The sequence below is a fragment of the Coccidioides posadasii genome, chromosome 3, assembly GCF_018416015.2.
Source record: "Coccidioides posadasii str. Silveira chromosome 3, complete sequence".
In the NCBI taxonomy this organism is placed as follows: domain Eukaryota; kingdom Fungi; phylum Ascomycota; class Eurotiomycetes; order Onygenales; family Onygenaceae; genus Coccidioides; species Coccidioides posadasii.
In genome coordinates, this window is record NC_089409.1 from 4,037,213 (window position 1) to 4,056,732 (window position 19,520).

Here is a 19,520-nt window from a genome sequence, read left to right on the forward strand (position 1 = left end):
GCGCATGAGAACAGTCTGAGACTCGCGATCCTCCACAGAGGAGTTATAACTTGCCCCGTATCATGCAGCTTTGCTCCCGGAAATGTTGTCCCTACTTATTCCATCCTTTGGATGAAAGCACCCCTCCAATATTACCTTCTACCATGTCATTCGCGGATTCCCCTATGGGGAAACTCCGATAGTTGACCTCAAGAGCTCGACTTTATTCGAAGCCAGCTGTTACTATGCAGAGGTCACCATACGAATCTATAACAGTTGAAGAATCCTTCCTCCGCGGGGATCCTTTTCCGGGTCGCTCCTATGAAAAAACCACCGCCTCTGCTGTACGACAGCGGCCACCGCTCGAGCCTCCTACGACCGAAGCATCTCTTTCGCGAGCCCAGCAGCCCTCAAATGTCTCGAAGAGCCCCTACAATCAAAGACGACGTATTATAGGACCTCCTATACGGCTGTCACCCTATGAATCGCAAACAATCGAGGAGTCTCTGTTGAACGCCCCAGTGCGCACGATTTCCCTCCGGAGCGAAACTAACAATCAGCGACCTCCGACTCAGTTAGCCGCTCCGCGAAGAGCGCCGTACAAAACTCATCCAGCTAAAGCATCTCTTCCAGACCCATCATTACGGCCTTTTATCGCCACTCGCAAAATCCCGTTCAATCCTGGCCTGCCGCCTCGGCCCAACGCACGGAAGCCTTTTTACAAAGTTCCGAAAATTGAAGGGACCCCGGTAATAACCCAGCCAAATGTGGAATCTCTAAGGAAGAGTCCCTGTAACCGGAACGAGGCAGCAATTCGGCCCATTCCCACTTCATTTCGGGGATTTCCGTATGAATCCTTCACAATTGAAGAATCTCTCGTGAACCCCACGCTAAGCTGAAGAGCTTCCTACGATTCCACGCTTTCGGTCCTCAAACATGGCCACCCCAAGTTAGAACAAATAACCCTTCGGCATAGATTAAACGCCGCCTCTTTGGACACACAAGCCGCCCCTTAACCTGCATACAATGACCTCGACGATGCCTTCAGCGTATCCCCTCAGGTGTCAATCGTGGGAAGGAAGCGTAGGCTTGACTGCCGATCCAAAATCAGGGAACCCAAGGGATTAAGGGGCCGTCGCCTATACACTGGAAAATTTTTGCTCATTTATTGTTGATATCCTTAGAGCGTATTTAACCGAAAGTTACAACAAATCATCATGCGCCCTACAAGAGTAAGTGAAGGCACCCACCCAGGAATAGAGATTATTATTACGCTCACTGATGTCTGGTATAGAGGGGTTATGTGCTGAAAACATAAGTTCGTTTTCACACTATATAAGCGCACCCGGGCGTCCTCCTCAGCCGGCTTGCTTGGCTCCATCCGCTTGGGGTACCCTTGCTTAGAGCCTTCGTGTTTATTTCATGAAGGGCCTTTCTCCGCATACCCAGCCCCATCTTATAATGAGCATAGAACGAGCATGCGTCGAAAATGTAAGTATTACCTGTCTCCGCATCCGTTCCGGTGTTACCTTCCCAGAAGTCGCCGTGGATCAAAGTAGACTTAATCGATTCCCCATCCTGAGTCTGCCTGTCAATTAATCTAGTGATTACGCATTTAGAAATGTGCTGCACTAGATGCTCAAGCATTGTCCATGGGTCCTTGAGCTGAACGTCCAATCCAAGGATGCCTAACTTGAATCCCGGGCAGAATTTTGCCGCACCTTGCCGTCAAATGTGGGAGCATAAAACCCAAAATATTGTGGCTGAGATTTGCTTTTTGTATGAAGGTTGACCAATTCTTCAGCAAGCTTTGTTGGTGTGATTCAGATAATCAGAGAGGAAGAAAAATGTTAGATTAGATTGGTTCCTGACCTCTCCCTATGAATATGATATTGGAATCATATGAGAAACGGTGCGATATCACTCAGTATGGTCAAGCTTGACCTTTAGAAAATATTGCTTTGTTTTCCCCGTGTTGTCTTTAATAGTGACTCCCATAGTTCGAGACGATGATGAAACCCCACAACCGACCGCTGAAACCATCTTGGAGCCAGGCGGAAAGCACTGTTGTACTCATACAATGTTAATAAAGCATGCTCGTCACTTTGAGGGAAAACCACCAGTTATAATGTCCTGACTCGGTGCCCGGTTGTCTTAGTTTTGCTGGGCTATGAAGCGCAAGCATATAACTACCCTCCTACCACATTTTGAAAAAAGGAGTGGTGGCATATAATAAACAGCAGGCAAAAGCTGAATATCTGGGCTCAATATCAGGACGAATTAAATATTTAAAAGGAGAATTTGTTGTCAAGTGGGAGGTTGAGCCAAGCAACGAGACCAACAAATGCCAATCTGTCCAATGAAATCCCCGTTCACGGAGGAACTAGCGAGTTATTCAAAAGAACCAGCAGCTAACAACCTATTTAATTAATATGACGGAGTGGACAACGGAGAATCGACCGGATCCCAGGAAAGGGAGCCAGGCTTCTATCGTGGGGACGTCCCCGTGACTGGGCCCGAGATTATGTAGCGACGATCGGTGGGCGTGATGGTGCGCCCCAGTTCTTAAGCTGGATCAGTTTTTCGAGAGTAACGCTGTGCTGACGGTCCACAGTTGCGCAGGTTTCGCGATCATTCTCGCGATTTGAAGAGAACTTGGGAAAAGAGGTTCATATTCAGCAAAGAGAGTGTCGGCTTGCAAGACATTCCTAATCCGTGTCAACATGATAGTACGTTTATCGGCCCGGCCCCGACACGTTCGACAAAGCCTGTGAAAGACCGTTCGGCAGATCCCTTGGGAATCACCGTACTCTACGAGCCTCAGGCGCAACACACCGCCGATATCATATTTGTCCACGGGCTCGGGGGCTCAAGCCTTCAGACGTGGTCAAAGGATGGTGACCCAAAACTTAGATGGCCTCAGCAATGGCTGCCGCTAGAGCCAGAGACTTGCAAGGCCAGGATTTTGACGTTTGGGTATAATGCTCCTTTCCAGCGGGGGCGGGATGGCTCTGCAGCCGACATTTTGGATTTCGCAAGGTCCCTACTATTAGAAATGAAATATGGGAAGGATGATCAGTCTAGGGAACTTGGATTAGGAAAGGTGGAAAGCCCAAGGCGTGTAATCCGTAATCCTGAAAGAAGCATGCTGACGGAAATAGAAGCCAATTATATTTGTCAACCACTCGCTCGGTGGACTTGTGTTCAAGCGGGTAAAGAACTCGTCCTTCTATATCCCTTATCCTCACTGATAGGAAATCCAGGCATATGTTCAAGGAATCCGCGATGATGGCTTTTGCTCCATTGTGAAAAATATTCACGCCGTTCTTTTTCTATCAACGCCCCATCACGGGGCCAAGCCTGCAAGGATTTTGAATTGGATTTCCTCCATTTCAATATTTAGTCGTTCATCGAAGCGCTACATTACAGAGCTAGAGGCGAACTCGCGGATCATCCCCGACATAAACGAAAGTTTTCGATCTTTCATTCATAATTTAGAGATATTCTCCTTTTATGAACTAGAGCCGACCCCTATCACTCGGTTTATATCGGTGGTATGGTCCATGATCACCCCTGCACATTTGAGAATTAACTAAATCTATTCTTAGACAATAGTGGGCAAAGAATCGGCAAAAATTGGGTGCCCTGGAGAAGTTCGAGTTCCTCTCGATGCAAATCATCATACAGTCTGCAAGTTCTCGAGCCCTCGAGAATCTACCTACAAGAAACTTAATGGATTGTTGCAGCACCTAGTATTCTCCCATCAATTTGCGGGTAGGTGGTTAGTAGTCCGTCACCCTCGCTGATTCATTATACAGGCGCTGATATTGCAGATTCGAGAGTGCACAATGTGAAAATAGGAGCAGATATGCCGGTTATAGAGCCACGCTTGGAACATTAGATGCACCGGAGCATGATCATCTTACTTTAAAGACAAAATGGGCTCCAGGAACTGGAGAACCCGCTGTGACAAGTCAAGAAGTGCGGCCTTGGCCGAGTCAGTAGGAATCCAGGGATTCTCTGGATACCTGCTCGCCCTAGAGCGGGTAAATCCGTTCTAGTGGCACAGCTTTTACGACTCCAGATAGACCAGTGCAATTACAGCTGCTGCGTCTTAAATTACATCAATGTCAATAAAACGTCACTCAGCGGTCTTCTTAGACCGCTTGCTTTTCAGTCATCCCACAGGGCTTTTGAATTTGGGTATCTTTTATAGGATATGGCGCAGGGCGTTTTAAATTACCATCACACCCAGGCCTTGGGAAATCTGGCAAAAAAGCTTTTGTGTCAGGTCTCTTAAGATCTCATTCGCAGAACTTATTGATTGGATTATCGACGCTTTTGAAGTATCAAATTCAATAAGTGATACCGATTTGCTCTTAATTATACTAGACGCCTTCCCAATTCTCATTCTCATAACAAGCCAGAAGATCACATTGATAAAAGGATCGTTTGACAAGGCAAGCAAATCTATCAACGTCACTCGGCTTAGCCTCGAGGCAAATGATGCAGATATTCGGCCGTATGCACTAAATGAGCTCGAAAACATACACGGTGACGAAGGCATATCCTGAATGTCATTGTTCCCGGGCAGAATGTAACCTTCTTCGGGCGTGTTTGAATGCATGCCCTAGCGAAGCTTGATCTGTTGCAAGTGCTCAGAGAAGCAGCCAAAGCCGCATCAGGCTTTGTCATTAAATGTTGCTGCCTTAGTTAACTCAATTTAAGGCGTCTTCACTATATCGATTATCTGACTTGAGCCGGCTAGGTTCTTGGGCAACAGACCTACCGAAGGTTGTGGGATATTTTGGATGCCATGTTCAAGAGGAACCAAGCATTGTCTATACGATCGGACATTTTCTGTGCCCTGAGAATTCGCCCATGCATCTCCGGGTTGCCTTGAGCGGCTCATCGAAGTTGGCTATTCAAGGTTCGTGCAATGTAGATTGCGGTGATCCCTAGGCAAGGTTGTCAGTAGGATCGGGCATGAAGCATTCCTCTTCTCGTCTTCAAGGAGATACATTGCCCTCCTTGACTTAACTGGCTCGAGGTTTGAGATGCAATGATATTTAATTGTCTTGACCACCGACCACCCCGAACACGTTCATCTGTTACGGCTAAATGAATCCGGCTTTCTCTTGATATCAGTTGGCTATCGCAGTGTGGGAGATCCCTTGAGTGACTTCAAAATGTCTAGTCCTATTCCCGCCGATACGAAACCTCTCTTTTCATCATTTATAGAAAGGCTCCCGTATTTGGATGGACTGTGTTGCCGAACGATAAGATGTCTAAGAATTAGCAAATTTGAGAACGCGCAGAAATGCTTTAAGAACACGTCGTTTGATGAGATGGTGCCAATTGACGAAGTAGTCATGGATTTTGTCAATGACTTACACCAAAAGTTCGACTTAGAGCTACACACATCGACTGACGAAATTGAAGTCAGCGATGATAGCACCTTATTCTCAACTAACGTCGTCAATGGCACGGTGAGAATATATACATTCCGACATCGTGTATTGCTTTACTAGATCAAACCCGGAGATGGCCTTGTATCTGTATGCTTCGGACAATAGGCGGATATATTACCTCTGCAGGATGTACTGCAATGTTTGGAACCCAGCTCGTTGATCTGACTTGCGGGGACGGACGAAAGCGGGAGCGAAGTTGTACCATTAACCGGAAACTCTGACCTATCAGAACTGAACGGCGGTAATCTATTGGTAATCACTTCCCTTGCTCTGCGTTTATAGGGCGCTAGAACTGTATCATGCTCCTGATATTAAATGATCTAAGAAATTCGAAATATGGCAATTCTTCCATATTTTCTTGACCACAGAGCTTAAATTATGCTCCTATGCATGGCCACTAAATTACTTGATCCACTGCAACTATGAATAGAGAAAGCGTAAAACAACCTGCAAGACAGTTGAAGTATGCATGATGTACATACACAGCAGGCGAGAAATGTGATGCGATCATCAGGTGATGAATTCCGCTGCCGAACTAACTTCTGTGCCTTTGCTGAGTTACTTTCCCCCCACCTTTGACTGGCCGGAAGCATGCTAAAGAATGGTGTGATCTTCCGGATGGATTCCACGCCATCCTGCTCACGTTTCCGGGAGAAACATGGTCAGGAGATGGGCTGCTAGCTACCAGATGCAGTCAATCATTTTTTTGTTTATTTATCTCCGATAATTACTTACAGCCAACGAGATGTGAGGTCATATACTTTTTCATTTGGTGAATTCTTCAACCCTTCTAATTCCACTACTCCCTCTCGCTCGCAGCTAGGAGGACGCTACAAGCATAGGCAGTAAGCAAGTTAAACTCGTTAGTTAGTTAGTTAACAACAGGTGAGTTTCACACTTTCGCCCAAGCCTTGGCCTCTCAGCTTTCGAACAACGTCAACCCTACAAAGATACGAGCATGAGCCAGATGACTGCAGAGCAATGTTCTCCCTTGTTGATATATGTGCTCTCTTCGGGTTCATGACACCGAATCTAACCTCTCTAGCGTCTGATGGGTTGCTGACGGATGGTTGATGGTGCAGTGTGACCCCTCCCCTGCCTTCTTGTTGCCTCAGCAGAGAGCCCAAGCGCGGAGTAGTTATAAAGAATACGACCACGCAGACAACAACAATGTCCTTTGCGCGAGCTGTAACCCGCTCTTCCATTCGCCAATTCTCCGCCCAAGGGCCCAAGCCAGAGAGTCGAACCCAGCGGTTTGTTGCGAATTCTGCGCTCGTTGCTCTGGTCGTGATACCTTTCATTCACCCCGCGCTGGAAAGCTTGCGGCAAAAGAGGAGCGGGAACACTCATGAGAGCAAGTATGTTCCCTGAAATTTATTTATTACCCTGGCTTTAAACTGTACTGGGTTAACTTTTTGATAGTAGTTACCCGCCGCTCTGCTTCCGTACATAGTAACGACAGACTAATCTTACCGAACAAATGTTGGTCCCACACGTCTGTCGTCTTTAATTGACTAGGGTTGCATATTTTCCCGTACCAGGCGGGCTATATCCAAGTCGTTTACTTACCCGGTTTTGAATCCAGTGTCATTGGCGGGCCTCAAGGCATGGTATCTGGGAATGGAGTTGCAGGGCGACTTTTTAATGCTTTCTATTCCTTTTTTAATTCCTTCTGGACTCCAATGGCACTTAGTTCCTGTCATATTAAATTAGCAGCAGCTAATTTTCGGAATTGATGAGCAATCTGCAACTTTCCATACATTTTTGCAGCGTTGGCACTGACACGAGCACACGGTAATAAGGAGCTGACCTAACTCTATTCAGACTTCCACCCAAATATTTGGTGATACTTTTCTTCCAGCTATGGTGCGTTCTGGAATCGGAGGCTAATGCCTTATTCCTTTACCAATGGCAAAGCGTGAGCGGAGATATTTTTCGAATCGTGCAAGGCACGAGACTTTTCTATGTACAGTATGCGAACAGTTATTAATAAACTATTTCTCTGGCGGAGTAAGATTCCAGGGTCTAAGGAGCGCTAGCGGGTTTTGGCAAGGGCCGGTGGAGTGACATTGGCATGATAGCCCGTCGAAGTTGTCCGCAGGCAACCCGTTTTAGCTGAATCGATCCCCTTTTCTCGACCGAAACAGCTCGGCAGCTTCGTACTTCCCCTTTTCTGAGACGCGTTGTGATTCGGTGTCCGGCTCATGCCTTGTCGCCGCCGGATCATGGCCCATCTCCTCGCTGGGACTACCTACATCATCCTGACCGAATGCATTTGCGGATATGCTCTTTGCTATTTTACCACCACCGGCCGCCTCCTGGATTTCATTTGATGATGAAGCACCGGGTGTAGGGGGAACGGCAAATGGCGGCTTAGATATCGTTGACGGAGGGGCTCTGGCCTCGGCCTCTCTTTTGGAGGCCTCCTGTTTGGCTCGTTGGGCGGCTTCGTGACGAGAGAGTCGATCAGCGTTTATGGAGCGTTTGGCAAAGTAGTATGCGCCGGCACCAGCTTTTGAGGAGGAAAATGGATTAGTTAGAGGGCATGATTTCTTTTATCTCGGGATAGAAGCATCCTGATTATGGGGAGAGCTGGGAGCGCATACCAACACATAGGGAGCCCCAGCCAATCCTGTTTAAGGGAGAGGAGGTTAGATACCATCGGCTGAATTAACCGAGGAAACAGTCATTCTAATTAGACAATCTGGGGTGTAATCACCGCGTACCAGGTAGATCGAATCTTCGAAGAAGTTAGTCACTTATTCCGAAAGCTGCGAAACGCTGGTATTTTGCAGCAGCACTTACAGTATTCATTTTGGGACTTGCAATGGTATGCTTCGCTACGTATAAGGCGACGGAGTAAGGAAGTATGCGCCGGATTCGGGGATTCGCATTAATATTTTCATGAGCTTGTCGTTCGCCGTCCTGAGCGCAGGGAATCCCGAATTTTGCTATTACGTCGATGGGGCCGGCCTCAGCCAATCAGAGCACAACCGCTCTCGTCGGAGCACAGACGTATGCTGAGTAAGCTAATATATCACGTGATATTACTTGAGTGGGCTAACGGCGACATTCATCTGCTCATCTCTCGCTCGCCTTCCATCGACGAATGGCTTCCTGGTGAGCTTTTGCCATCATCTCCCAGGCTATTGGCCATAGGCTTTTCTCCAGCTCATTGCTTGAACCCGGACTGTGCAGTTTCTCTCTGTATTTATCAGAAGCAAGTTGAGGAGCCCTGGATGACGTTGTTTGACGCGCAACCGGCTTCTCCATCTTGCCCGGTAGCCTGATTCCTTGCCTGGTTAAACTATGCCTCCCAAAAGAAAGGCTGTCGATGGTGCGTTGTTCTTCGAGCCCTGTTTATAGCCTAGCGGGCTTGACTAACTCTGATACAGGCTCCCGGGTAGGAAGAGCCTCAAAGCGCGCCACGCCGGTCCCGAGTTCCACACCACAGAGCGTTCTTAGCGATGATGATTACACAGACCCCGGTGTGCAGGATTCCGATGTGGATGGAGATAATATAAAAAGTAAAGCCGGACTTGGTTATCGCTACGCATTGTTCATAAGACTGACCGATGTCCGTTCTTGCTCATAGAGGTCGTGGAGAAGTTCTCCCTCCAGACCTTTAGCCGCGACAAGAAGTCCCAGGTATTAAAACAAGATCCTCATTTTGGGTATAAGGATTTTTCGTCCTTGCCATTGAAGCCCGACCATGCGAATAGACCACTATGGATTGAGCCCTTGAAGGGAACGATCACCTTGGAGAGCTTCTCGCCGTTAGCCTCGCAAGCGCAAGACTTTCTTACTACGATAGCCGAGCCCCTATCTCGTCCTACACATCTTCATGAATATAGATTGACCGGAAATAGTCTCTACGCTGCTGTATCGGTGGGGCTGCTGCCCGCAGACATCATTAACTTTCTCGATCGACTTTCGAAAACGCCGCTCCCTGAGACCATAAAGCAGTTTATCGTGAATTTCACAAAGTCCTATGGGAAGATTAAAGTTGTTCTAAAACATAATCGATTTTTTGTCGAAAGCTCCGATCCAGCGATGCTGCAGACGTTGCTACAAGATGAAGTTATCGGTGCGCAGAGGGTCGAAAACTCAGAGGGCATTATACAGCAAGCTGCTCCAAAAATGGGCGGGCTGGTTATCCCTGGGACAAAGGATGCTGCCGGCCTTAGGCAAAATCCTGACCAGAAACCTGAAAATGGAGAAGGAGAAGCTCCTCCACTCAAGGACGATGATTTATTGGTCTCGCTAAGAGACGAGGACGACGATGATGAGGATCAGGCGCAGGTACATAGTTTTGAAATTCCTAACACAAGTGTGGAAGCCGTGAAAGCGCGATGTCAGAGTATGGGTTGTCCGGCATTGGAAGAATACGATTTTCGCAATGACGAGATAAACCCGACCTTGGATATTGATCTTAAGCCCAACGCCCAAATCCGGAGCTATCAGGAAAAAAGTTTAAGTAAAATGTTTGGAAACGGTCGAGCGAAGAGTGGAATCATCGTCTTGCCCTGCGGAGCAGGAAAGACTCTAGTTGGGATTACTGCGGCGTGCACAATCAAGAAAGGAACTATAGTTCTGTGCACAAGTTCCATGTCGGTCGTTCAATGGCGCAATGAATTTTTACGATGGTCGAATATTGATCCTAATGACATCGCTATATTTACCTCTGACAATAAGGAAAGGTTCAGAAGAAGTACTGGTATCATCGTTTCGACATACTCTATGGTTTCGCAAACTCGCGCTAGATCTCATGATGCCGAGAAGATGATGGATTGGATGCAATCTAGGGAATGGGGTTTAATGATCCTGGACGAAGTCCATGTCGTGCCCGCATCCATGTTCCGAAAGGTCACCTCTGCTATCGCCACCCAGACAAAGCTTGGTTTGACGGCGACGTTGCTGAGAGAAGACGACAAGATCAAGGATCTTAACTTCCTTATTGGACCTAAACTCTATGAAGCCAACTGGATGGAACTGGCGGAGCAAGGTCACATCGCTAAAGTCCAATGTGCAGAAGTCTGGTGCCCCATGACAACAGAATTCTATACTGAATATATGCGTGAAAAGTCGAGAAAGGCTGCTCTGCTATATATCATGAATCCAAGGAAGTTCCAGGCATGTCAATTTCTGATCGACTATCATGAGAAACGCGGAGATAAGGTTATCGTCTTTTCCGATAATGTCTACGCGTTGGAGCGATATGCCTTGAAGTTGAACAAGGCATATATCTATGGAGGGACTCCACAAAACGAGCGTTTGCGAATTCTGGAAAATTTCCAACACAATGAGCAGGTGAATACAATATTCCTCTCAAAGATTGGAGATACCTCCTTGGATCTTCCAGAGGCGACCTGCCTGATCCAAATATCATCTCACTACGGCTCTCGACGTCAAGAGGCTCAGAGATTAGGACGCATCCTCCGGGCTAAACGCAGAAATGATGAAGGTTTTAACGCCTTTTTCTACTCGTTAGTCTCCAAGGATACGGATGAAATGTACTATTCCTCTAAGCGACAGGCATTTTTGGTCGATCAGGGTTATGCTTTTAAGGTCATCACGCATCTCCAAGGTATTGAGAACCTCGAGGGTCTCGCGTATGCTACCGCAGCGGAACGTCGTGAGCTCTTACAGGAAGTCATGTTGCAGAATGAAACGTCTGCGGCCGTTGAAGAAGTAGTCGATGACCTATTTAGCGAACGTTCTGGCGGGCCGAGGGCTAAAGCCGCTAGAAAAGCTGCTGTGAAACGCAGTGCTGCCACGCTCAGCGGGCTCGCAGGTGGCGAAGATATGGCTTACATTGAGCATAATAAGAGCAGAAATAAACAACTGAAGGAGAAAGTAAGCCATCATCCGCTGTTCAGGAAATTTGAAAGGGAGAGACAGAAGCGAAAGAAACTCTTGCAGGAAGGCCGATAAGGTTTTAGACTAATGACATCTAACTACGGAGTAGATGGGATCTTGGTTATCATATGTACTTTTAGATTTAGTGCAACATGCGACACAGAATGATCTGCTGTACTCCGTACGGAGTACATATGAATTAATGAGAAGATGATATTCAGACATAGCCTGAGTTCGGTCGTACTTTTATTTTTAGCACTGACGAAGAGCCACAGCAATATTCCAACCAAGGTCAGCAGCTGGCCGGAATAAATAAAGTCCGTTGTAGTGGAACATTATTTCTCCGAGTGTGGCCGCGCCGCCTCCAGAGGAAGCTCGTTGGAACAGCTGGGATATCCAACGTGAGCAGTTGTTTTCTAGATTATCAGTCTTCTGAGTGCTGCTATACGATCATGGATTTTGCCTCGTTAATGTCCAAAGAGATTGCCAAATCCAAACCACCAGCGAAACAATCCTCCCAGACGGAACAAAACCAGCAGTATGTGCGCCGTTCCGAACTTGAAACCGCACGCGTCGCCGCGTACAATGCAGAGCAGGAGAGATTACAAAGAGAACGAGAAGAGCGCGCGGAGCGAAAGAGAAAACTAGACGAGGAAGAGGCGGAGCGAAATAGGATCCGTGAGGAGAAGCGGCGGCGGCTTGCCGAGGAATCGAGACGGAGGAGAGAAGCGGAAGAGGCGGCGAAGGAGGCGGAGAGGAGGAAAAGGCTGGGGCTGAGTGTCACGCCTGCAGAGGAGAATGGTGAGAGTGGCAAGGAGCAGACGCCTTTGGAAGGCGAAGAGATTGTTGGCCAGGAAGAAGTTGTGGAGAATCTGAGGAGTCTGGGCGAACCGATTCGGTTATTCGGAGAGAGTGATAAGGGTCGGTTGAAGAGGTATAGACGCCTTGTGCAGAGATCCGCTACGCCGCAGAAGCAACTGTCCGATGGCCCGATACCTACGACTTTGGAGCTCCTTCCGGAGGCGGAAATGAAAGTACCAGACAAGGTCCCAGAGGATGAAGAAGGGAAAAAATATCTTTTCAGACAGCTTGCGTCTTATTTTACGATGGTTTTAAAAGAGTGGGAAATTGCTTTGTCCAAGAGAGACGATAGCGTCAAAAGCACGTTTCAAGGCCGTCAGGCATACAATGCTATGGTGCAGTCGAGGGATAATATGAAACCTTTGTTCAAGAAGTTTGAAAATGCCGACGTTGAAGAGGGTATTTTAGGACCCATTGTCGAAATTGTTAGAAATGCGCAGAATCGCCGGTACGTCGATGCTAATGATGGGTATTTGAGATTGAGTATCGGAAAAGCGTAAGTATCGTCTCTTCAGATTCCTCTATCAAGGATGTCGTCGCTGATATGTATGATACTAGCGCTTGGCCTATCGGTGTTACCATGGTTGGTATCCATGAACGTTCTGCACGGGAAAAGCTTCACGAAGGTGGTCAAGACAAAGCCCATATCATGAGTGATGAGATAACCAGGAAGTTCCTTCAAAGTATTAAACGATGCCTTACCTTCGCACAAGTCCGCTGGCCGCCTGACGATCAGCTGCAGCTTATGGGTTGAGGCCTGCGATTTGGTCAGAGTGCTAGGAATAAAGAAAAATCAGCCCCAATCTCAATTCCCGCCTGCCTAACTTTAAAATTGTTTTGCGACAACCGATTAGCAGAAAGGTTTTTCGAGAGCGTTTTGTTTTCACGCCTCAAGTCATCCCATTTGTGACGAAACCGTAAGTGAGAGTTGGTATATAGTGTATTCCAGGAATCCGGAGTACCGTGTCGCACGAAGCCAGATCTATTACATCTGATGAGACAGAAAAATTGTCCTATCAAGGCCAACCCCAACATTAAAGTTGCCATTAATGGACAGTCTCTAGTAAACATATACGTGGTGGTAGTTGTCGCGTTTTAAATTTCCAGGATTGCCTAGTTATCCATGGCATAGGTGATAGCTCGCAAAGATATGTTAAATTCCTTATGCAGTGGTAGTTACTCCGTACAGTGCTTCGTAATAATGAAAGAGACATTTCCAATCTTCCACTTCGCAAATTGATGTGTGAAAGGGATCCAGGGGTTCACCAGAGGCCAGAGCCCAAACCTTCTAATGAAAGGTGCAATTGTAGCAAACCGAAAGCTGAGAGGCAAAAGCATGACTTGCGACAATCTGGGGAGCACCACGCTATACTCCCTAGACCATATTACTATCCGCGAGAAATAAACAAAGGAAAGTGGCTCAGGCATAACCATGTTTGCAACTTGTTATAGTAGTATGTTACTCAAAGAATTCATTGCTCTTGCCGTTGAGCAAGGCTAACTTTCAGATTGCCTTCGCAGAATCCATAGATGCCACAGAGCCATAGTGATGGAAGTTAAAGGGCAAAGAAATCTCCGGTATAGATTTCCTCTTAGCTTTGTTTACTGGCTTTAGCTTGGAGAGCCGTCTTTGCAGAGGGCGAAATCCATTATTTTTTGGGCCAGGAAGGATAGAAAGGGAGAGCGTTCGCCGGGCAGGGCTTCTCGGTGGTGGGGCCGGTAAAGTAGTGAACTTTTCCGCCGACCAAGCTCGCATATGCCGAGAGCTTGGGGCCATGGTTTCAGGCAATGGTGGCATTATCCGTTCCACAGAGAGAGCACGCCTATGTTGCGACGCTTCGAAGGAAAAACTAGCGGGACTCAATAGATCATGGGACCTTGAAACGATCTTATCCGCTGAGACGGCTCGCCCGTGTGTGTATATACGACTAGGGCTAGCATTTCCAGGGTGTAAAAGGTCAGGGGTAGGTTGGCGATCAGGCACTGCTTGAACCCGAGATGCACCCACGGACAACCGTCGGGAGGATGGCTTCCGAGGCTCAAAGGGTGGGGGTCGTGCTGGAGACGGGGGGTTGGATCCGATGGAAGAAGAAGGGCGTTTATCAGCAGTGCTCGGGGGCACTTCTTCTATCCGAATGGGTACAGGAAACATCAAAACATCGCGGGAACTGCTGGACCTCCTGTGTCTCATACCCCTGGATAGTGATCGACGAACTGGCGTGTTCTCAAAAAACTCAACCTCGGAAGAAGAAGGGGAATCCTTTTGGGATGAAAAATCGGATCCAAAAGTAGGAGAGTTTGGGGTGCTAATATCCGATGATGTAGTATAATTCTGCGCGGAAGACTCCAAAGCCGCCATTTGACATCGTGTACAAGCCGCTGCAGTCACCTCAAAAACCTTGACCTTTCTTGCAGTTGCAGCCCTGGCATTCCTCACCTCGTTGGAATCAGTTGCGAGACGTTCAATTTCGTTATCTGTCATTTGTGAAATCCGAGTTGGTGACATGATGCTTTCAATCCCATCCAAAAGACAGTTTTCAATAGCCAACCCCGCAATATTGTCGAGGAAAACCCCAAGAGCGGTGGCATAATACACCTGCATGCAATCGAGAATTTCATCGCAAAGCGAAAGGTCCACGTCATCCGAGATATCATTAGGATCCGCCTTCTCAGAGCTTTTGCGTTGAATTTGACGTAATCTAAAGCTCAGCTGTTCGTTAAGAGTTGACGGTATCATTCTCTTGTACGGTTTCAACAGTTCATCAACCTTAGAATTGGTTTTCCGTAGCCGTTCTTCCATTTCCCGGTTAATAATCTCCCGCATAATAGCTTTGCTAGTGTGGGGACCGGCGATATGATGGAGGAGTTCATCTAGAAACTGCTTCACTTTCTTCCAAATTTCTGATATGTGGGCTTTTGTTATCTTGTCCCATTTTAAGGACTGTCGTATAAATAATTCACCGATGATACGAGAATTCGCCAGTCCGGTTATTCCTCGAACATTATTGGATTTCAGAAGCTGGTGAATTCCACGGATATACTCAGATTTTAACATGGGTTGCGGATCATCAGGAAATCCTAGCGTTGGCGCAATGCTCATCGTAGGATTATCATATATATAGTGGCTATGGCCCCTTTGCCTCATATCCACAGCAAAATCTTCAGCCCATTTTCGGATTATCGAGCGGAGCCGTCTTACTGACCGGTTCGAGCGCTGTCGAAAATAGGAATCGGAGTATTCGCCTAGGACAGCGTCCCTTGTGAATGTTTGGATCGTTTCCCCGATGCTGGTAATATGCAATCGACGCTCCGCCGGCGTGGACATGTCCGGACCTAACCTCTGCAGCGATTCTCTCTGGATTTCAAGTTCCTTTTGGATCTCGGAAGATAACATTGAAAGCTGCAGTTCAACCTGGCTCAATAATATCTTATTTAAACGATCCCTAAGGGAATCTATTCCCACTGCATTTGGCGAAAGAGATTTCCACGGCGTAGAGCTGCTTAAAAAGAGACTCTCAGTTTCGTCCCGACTTAACCCAAATGATCCCTTGTGTTCAGTATCGATGTTTTTCAAAACATGCCACCCAAGGTTCGGTGGTGTATCTTGGTGCTTTACACGTGCATACAAGGTAGTCAACCCAGAAGAACATGGGTCCAACTTATCAGCCTTTGTGATAATGCCCATTGTCCTTGACGCACAGGACGCAGTCAGCTGAAGGGCAGATTGCTGGCGAAGAGGTATATCTGCAGAAATGATAGCCAGAACAATGCTTCGCGGATTGTTCGTATAGGACTCCGTAAGTTCTCTGACTAAGGCGACATCTTCTACTGTCTCATTATCACCAGGCTCTTGGATGAGACCTGGTAAATCAATAACCGTTAAATCCGGAAGTGTAGGGCCCGAAACCTCAAGCTGCAAGGTATCCTGCGAAAAACGTCGTTCTTCGTTTAAACCTATATATTGTTCGGCTTTTTCAAGAAATTCGGAAACGTTTTCAAGCCAGTTATGCTGCGCCGAAAAGGTTTGGAGCTTGTGTTTGTGGTCGGGAGAGGCATTTGGGCCGGGTCGTATTCTCACTGAAGTCGAAACTTCGGCTGATCTTCGAAAAATACCTTCTATTGCGAATCGGGTGCGGACGGTATGGCTTACAGGAAATGATAGACCGGTGATTGCCTGGAAGACAGACGTTTTCCCACAGCCCCGATGGCCACAGATAACAAGCTGAGGTAGGCAGATTCGATGTCGAAAACCCAAATTTCGGAGTTCATCGATGCGGCTAAGCAGCTCCGCCGGGCCTTCCGCCTGTAGCAAATTTAAGGGCGTGGGTTCGAGGCTAGCCATGATCGTTCAGTTGCCATCTGGTACCTGAAGTATCAATCAACTAAGATTGATGAGAGTAAAGAAAAAAAATCATCATGGGAAACAAGGTGTTTAAACAAACATCTGCACCAGGATGACCGGGGAAGGTTGGATGCCCCGGGTGGTGACGGGCCACCAAATAAACTCAATTATGATAAGATCAATCCATTATTGGTGACGAACACCAAGCATGCGGTCCTCCCGCAAATGGTGAACATCGTGCATGGAATGACGCTCAAAGCGACAAAAGGGCCAAACCCTGCATAGTCCGTCGATCGTACCGAGAGGTGGGGGGATGATCCGCAGCAAGGATGCTAGGATCAGTGCCGGCTCGATATTAACGCATGCCTACTTTTGAGAGTAGGAATCCTATTCTCTGCATTGGTATGGATGTGTTTCCGTGGTACGGAGTACATATAATTCACTATACATGGACAACTGGCATGACAGGTAGGCAGTTAACTGCTCCCCAAAAATTCTCGGTCAGGGAGTGAGGGCTCGGTAAAGAAACTCGAATGAGCATCTGACCACAAAACCAAGAGATTTAAGCCACTGAGAAGCATGGAATACCCTGCATCGATCAAAGACTCTCGGTTGCAATTGACCAGGATCGTCAACATGCAGATCGGAAAGACTGGGGGAGTTTGTGGCGGGGGACAAACTCTGAATCCAGCATGGAGTGTCGCAACGAACATCACCGCCCCAATATTTTCTTTTCAGCCATCTGTGAAACACACATTGTTGTGCATGTCGGAGCCTTTTCCCTTTCATCTAGTCGGCCAATCCCACCTGTTGTAAATAGTGGAGGTTGACGCGAGGGCAGTCGATCAGCGGTCACGTGGGAAAGGTTTTGGGGTCACGGGATCGGTTAGTAACCAGAATTGATAAGCAACCCAAAGTTTGCCGTGTTTGCATTAGCTAATCACGTGAGGAAAATACTAGGTTAGTTGTCTAATTATGTAATGAAGAGTGTCTCGATGGTTCTTCGCCACAAGCCGGATCACCGCCAGCTGGAACATACAACTCAACAAAAGAGGATTGGATTCTCTGCAGCCACCGTGTAACTACATACCTAACCACCACGAGGGTAGGGAGCTCTTTGAAGTGGTTATTATCCCGTCATGGCACCATCCAATAACGATGAAAATCGTCCTTCCAATGGACAGCATGCGCCCACTCAGAGAAATGATGCCAGGCCGAAGCAGCCTGAAGACAATCCGTTCATAGCATTTCGCCGCTACGCTGATGAGCATATATCGTCCCTTCTACAGTCAATCACTGGACTTCCCTCAATTATATTTCCACCATCCTCGAGGGATTGGTTAATATTCAACGATGAGGAGTTGAACCAGCTGATGAGAAACTGGCGGCGCGTCGCGGACGAGGAATTGAACAAGTCAAACAACCGCGATTCCCACGGATCCAACCGCTTCACTGACCTAGGAAACAATGAAAACCGCGAAGACCGGTCAATTCAAGGCCATGCCGATCCCTGGGGGGTTAGAGCCCATCGATATTCTAGCCATGCATTCCCGTGCTCTGTTTTCGACGCCGTTTTCGATAGCCACCTGCCTTTCGCTCCGTCTCCATTCTTTTCTGAAACCTCCCCTCTCCGAAACCCATTTTTCTTCGATATAATGTCCCCCGCTATCTCTGCCGGCTGGCCTATGTCTTATATCTTACTCTCACCATATTCTCCCTTACATTTAGAGCGCCAGCAGCATCAGCCCAGTCGCAAGGCCAGTGACCACGGTTTGGTATTTTGGGCTTCGTCCCTACTTCCCACCCACCCCGACGACCATACTACAGAGCCACACTGGCACGATGCCTTCGAGGACTTACTGCGCATTGAAAATGGTAAGGAAATGCTTGACAGAAGCGCTATGGTTCAGAACAAAGAGGAATCGGGAAAGGATTGGCTGGCTGGAATGATAAAGAGGGGAAGCCTTGGTTCTAGCTGGAAGCATGTTCATGGAGAGGGTGGACGGCCCGATTACTTTAAATACAGTCACGAAGATCGCTCCTCGTCGACAAAGGTTCTCCAACCAGATCTCGAACAAAGGGATGAAGAGAACGGAGGCAATGATAAGGGATTCACCGAGCTTGATCTTTACGATGAGTTTCTCCACGATGTCAGTCACGACGACGACCGTACCCGACAGAGTCCCCTTCTAAGCATCATCGTGAAGATGAGGGAAAGACAGAGGAAAGAACTAGAAGAACTACGAAGACTGTGGGAAGATACAGATCGTACCGACGGTATGGGTAATATGAAGGAGCTCTACGACACTGAAACCGAATTAGATCACTATGAGCGCCAGTTCTCTGGTACTTCGCAGACTCCCCCCGCTAATCCAGAGACCGAATCAAAGTCCTCGACCATCGTATCTACCGTTACAACCACGCAACGTCGTATGCTACCGGATGGCACGGTTAAAACGAAAACAGTGATAAATAAACGATTTGCGGACGGTCGAGAGGAAAGCGTCGAGACCGAGGAAATCTCAAACAGAGAGCAGTCGTACCAGAAACATCCCGACGCAAGCAAAGGCAGCGATACCGGAAATACTTCGAACACAGAAGCCAATAGTCCTTCAGATAAGCACAAGCGAAGTGGCTGGTTTTGGAGAGATTAATTCCTTAATTCGCCCTGTCCTTCTCGTACAGCAACAGTCTCCTTTCCTTCTACGAACCTATTATACTCATCTCACCTCCTAATTCTCATGGTTTGAACTTATTTCCGTGTATGGCTGACGGATATTCTGGTCTCTACTCTCTTTTGCTTTTACAAAGCCATCGTCTTTTTTTTAAGAAGAAAAAAATTGGTTTCTGGTGCCGGCGTCGCGAACTACTCCCAATGACCAGGTCATGACTTCATAATTTATGTACATAGAACTTTGCGTCTAATATCCCATCTTGAATCAATGTTATTCTCCTTATATCTCATTCCCGATTTTGCGGTATTACTGATTTTGCATCTCTGGTTTAAT

General features: G+C 47.4%; 6 protein-coding genes across 6 annotated transcripts; 4 read left to right on the plus strand and 2 right to left on the minus strand.

The window, feature by feature from the left end:
* Nucleotides 1–224: 224 nt before the first annotated feature.
* D8B26_006235 (uncharacterized protein) lies at nt 225–878 on the plus strand (the record flags this gene model as incomplete). The annotated part of the gene is made up of 1 exon (XM_066125119.1): nt 225–878. One exon carries the CDS (start codon nt 225–227, stop codon nt 876–878), a length of 654 nt encoding a protein of 217 aa, XP_065981200.1.
* A 6,575-nt stretch (nt 879–7,453) lies between these two features.
* On the minus strand, nt 7,454–8,264 carry D8B26_006236 (uncharacterized protein; the record flags this gene model as incomplete). Its single annotated transcript, XM_003069768.2, has 4 exons — nt 7,454–7,962; nt 8,057–8,082; nt 8,177–8,190; nt 8,256–8,264. 4 exons carry the CDS (start codon nt 8,262–8,264, stop codon nt 7,562–7,564), a joined length of 450 nt encoding a protein of 149 aa, XP_003069814.2. The 3' UTR covers nt 7,454–7,561.
* A 238-nt stretch (nt 8,265–8,502) lies between these two features.
* On the plus strand, nt 8,503–11,533 carry SSL2 (DNA repair helicase RAD25). Its single transcript, XM_003069767.2, has 3 exons — nt 8,503–8,787; nt 8,846–8,977; nt 9,046–11,533. The coding sequence occupies exons 1-3, from the start codon at nt 8,760–8,762 to the stop codon at nt 11,382–11,384; spliced, it is 2,499 nt and encodes an 832-aa protein (XP_003069813.1). The 5' UTR covers nt 8,503–8,759; the 3' UTR covers nt 11,385–11,533.
* Nucleotides 11,534–11,711: 178 nt separating this feature from the next.
* PRP18 (mRNA splicing protein prp18) lies at nt 11,712–12,924 on the plus strand (the record flags this gene model as incomplete). Its single annotated transcript, XM_003069766.2, has 2 exons — nt 11,712–12,666; nt 12,729–12,924. The coding sequence occupies exons 1-2, from the start codon at nt 11,762–11,764 to the stop codon at nt 12,922–12,924; spliced, it is 1,101 nt and encodes a 366-aa protein (XP_003069812.2). The 5' UTR covers nt 11,712–11,761.
* A 750-nt stretch (nt 12,925–13,674) lies between these two features.
* Nucleotides 13,675–16,512, minus strand: D8B26_006239 (uncharacterized protein; the record flags this gene model as incomplete). Its single annotated transcript, XM_003069765.2, has 1 exon — nt 13,675–16,512. The coding sequence occupies one exon, from the start codon at nt 16,510–16,512 to the stop codon at nt 13,675–13,677; it is 2,838 nt and encodes a 945-aa protein (XP_003069811.2).
* Nucleotides 16,513–17,566: 1,054 nt separating this feature from the next.
* D8B26_006240 (uncharacterized protein) lies at nt 17,567–19,443 on the plus strand. Its single transcript, XM_003069764.2, has one exon. It carries the CDS (start codon nt 17,652–17,654, stop codon nt 19,164–19,166), a length of 1,515 nt encoding a protein of 504 aa, XP_003069810.2. The 5' UTR covers nt 17,567–17,651; the 3' UTR covers nt 19,167–19,443.
* Nucleotides 19,444–19,520: the final 77 nt, after the last annotated feature.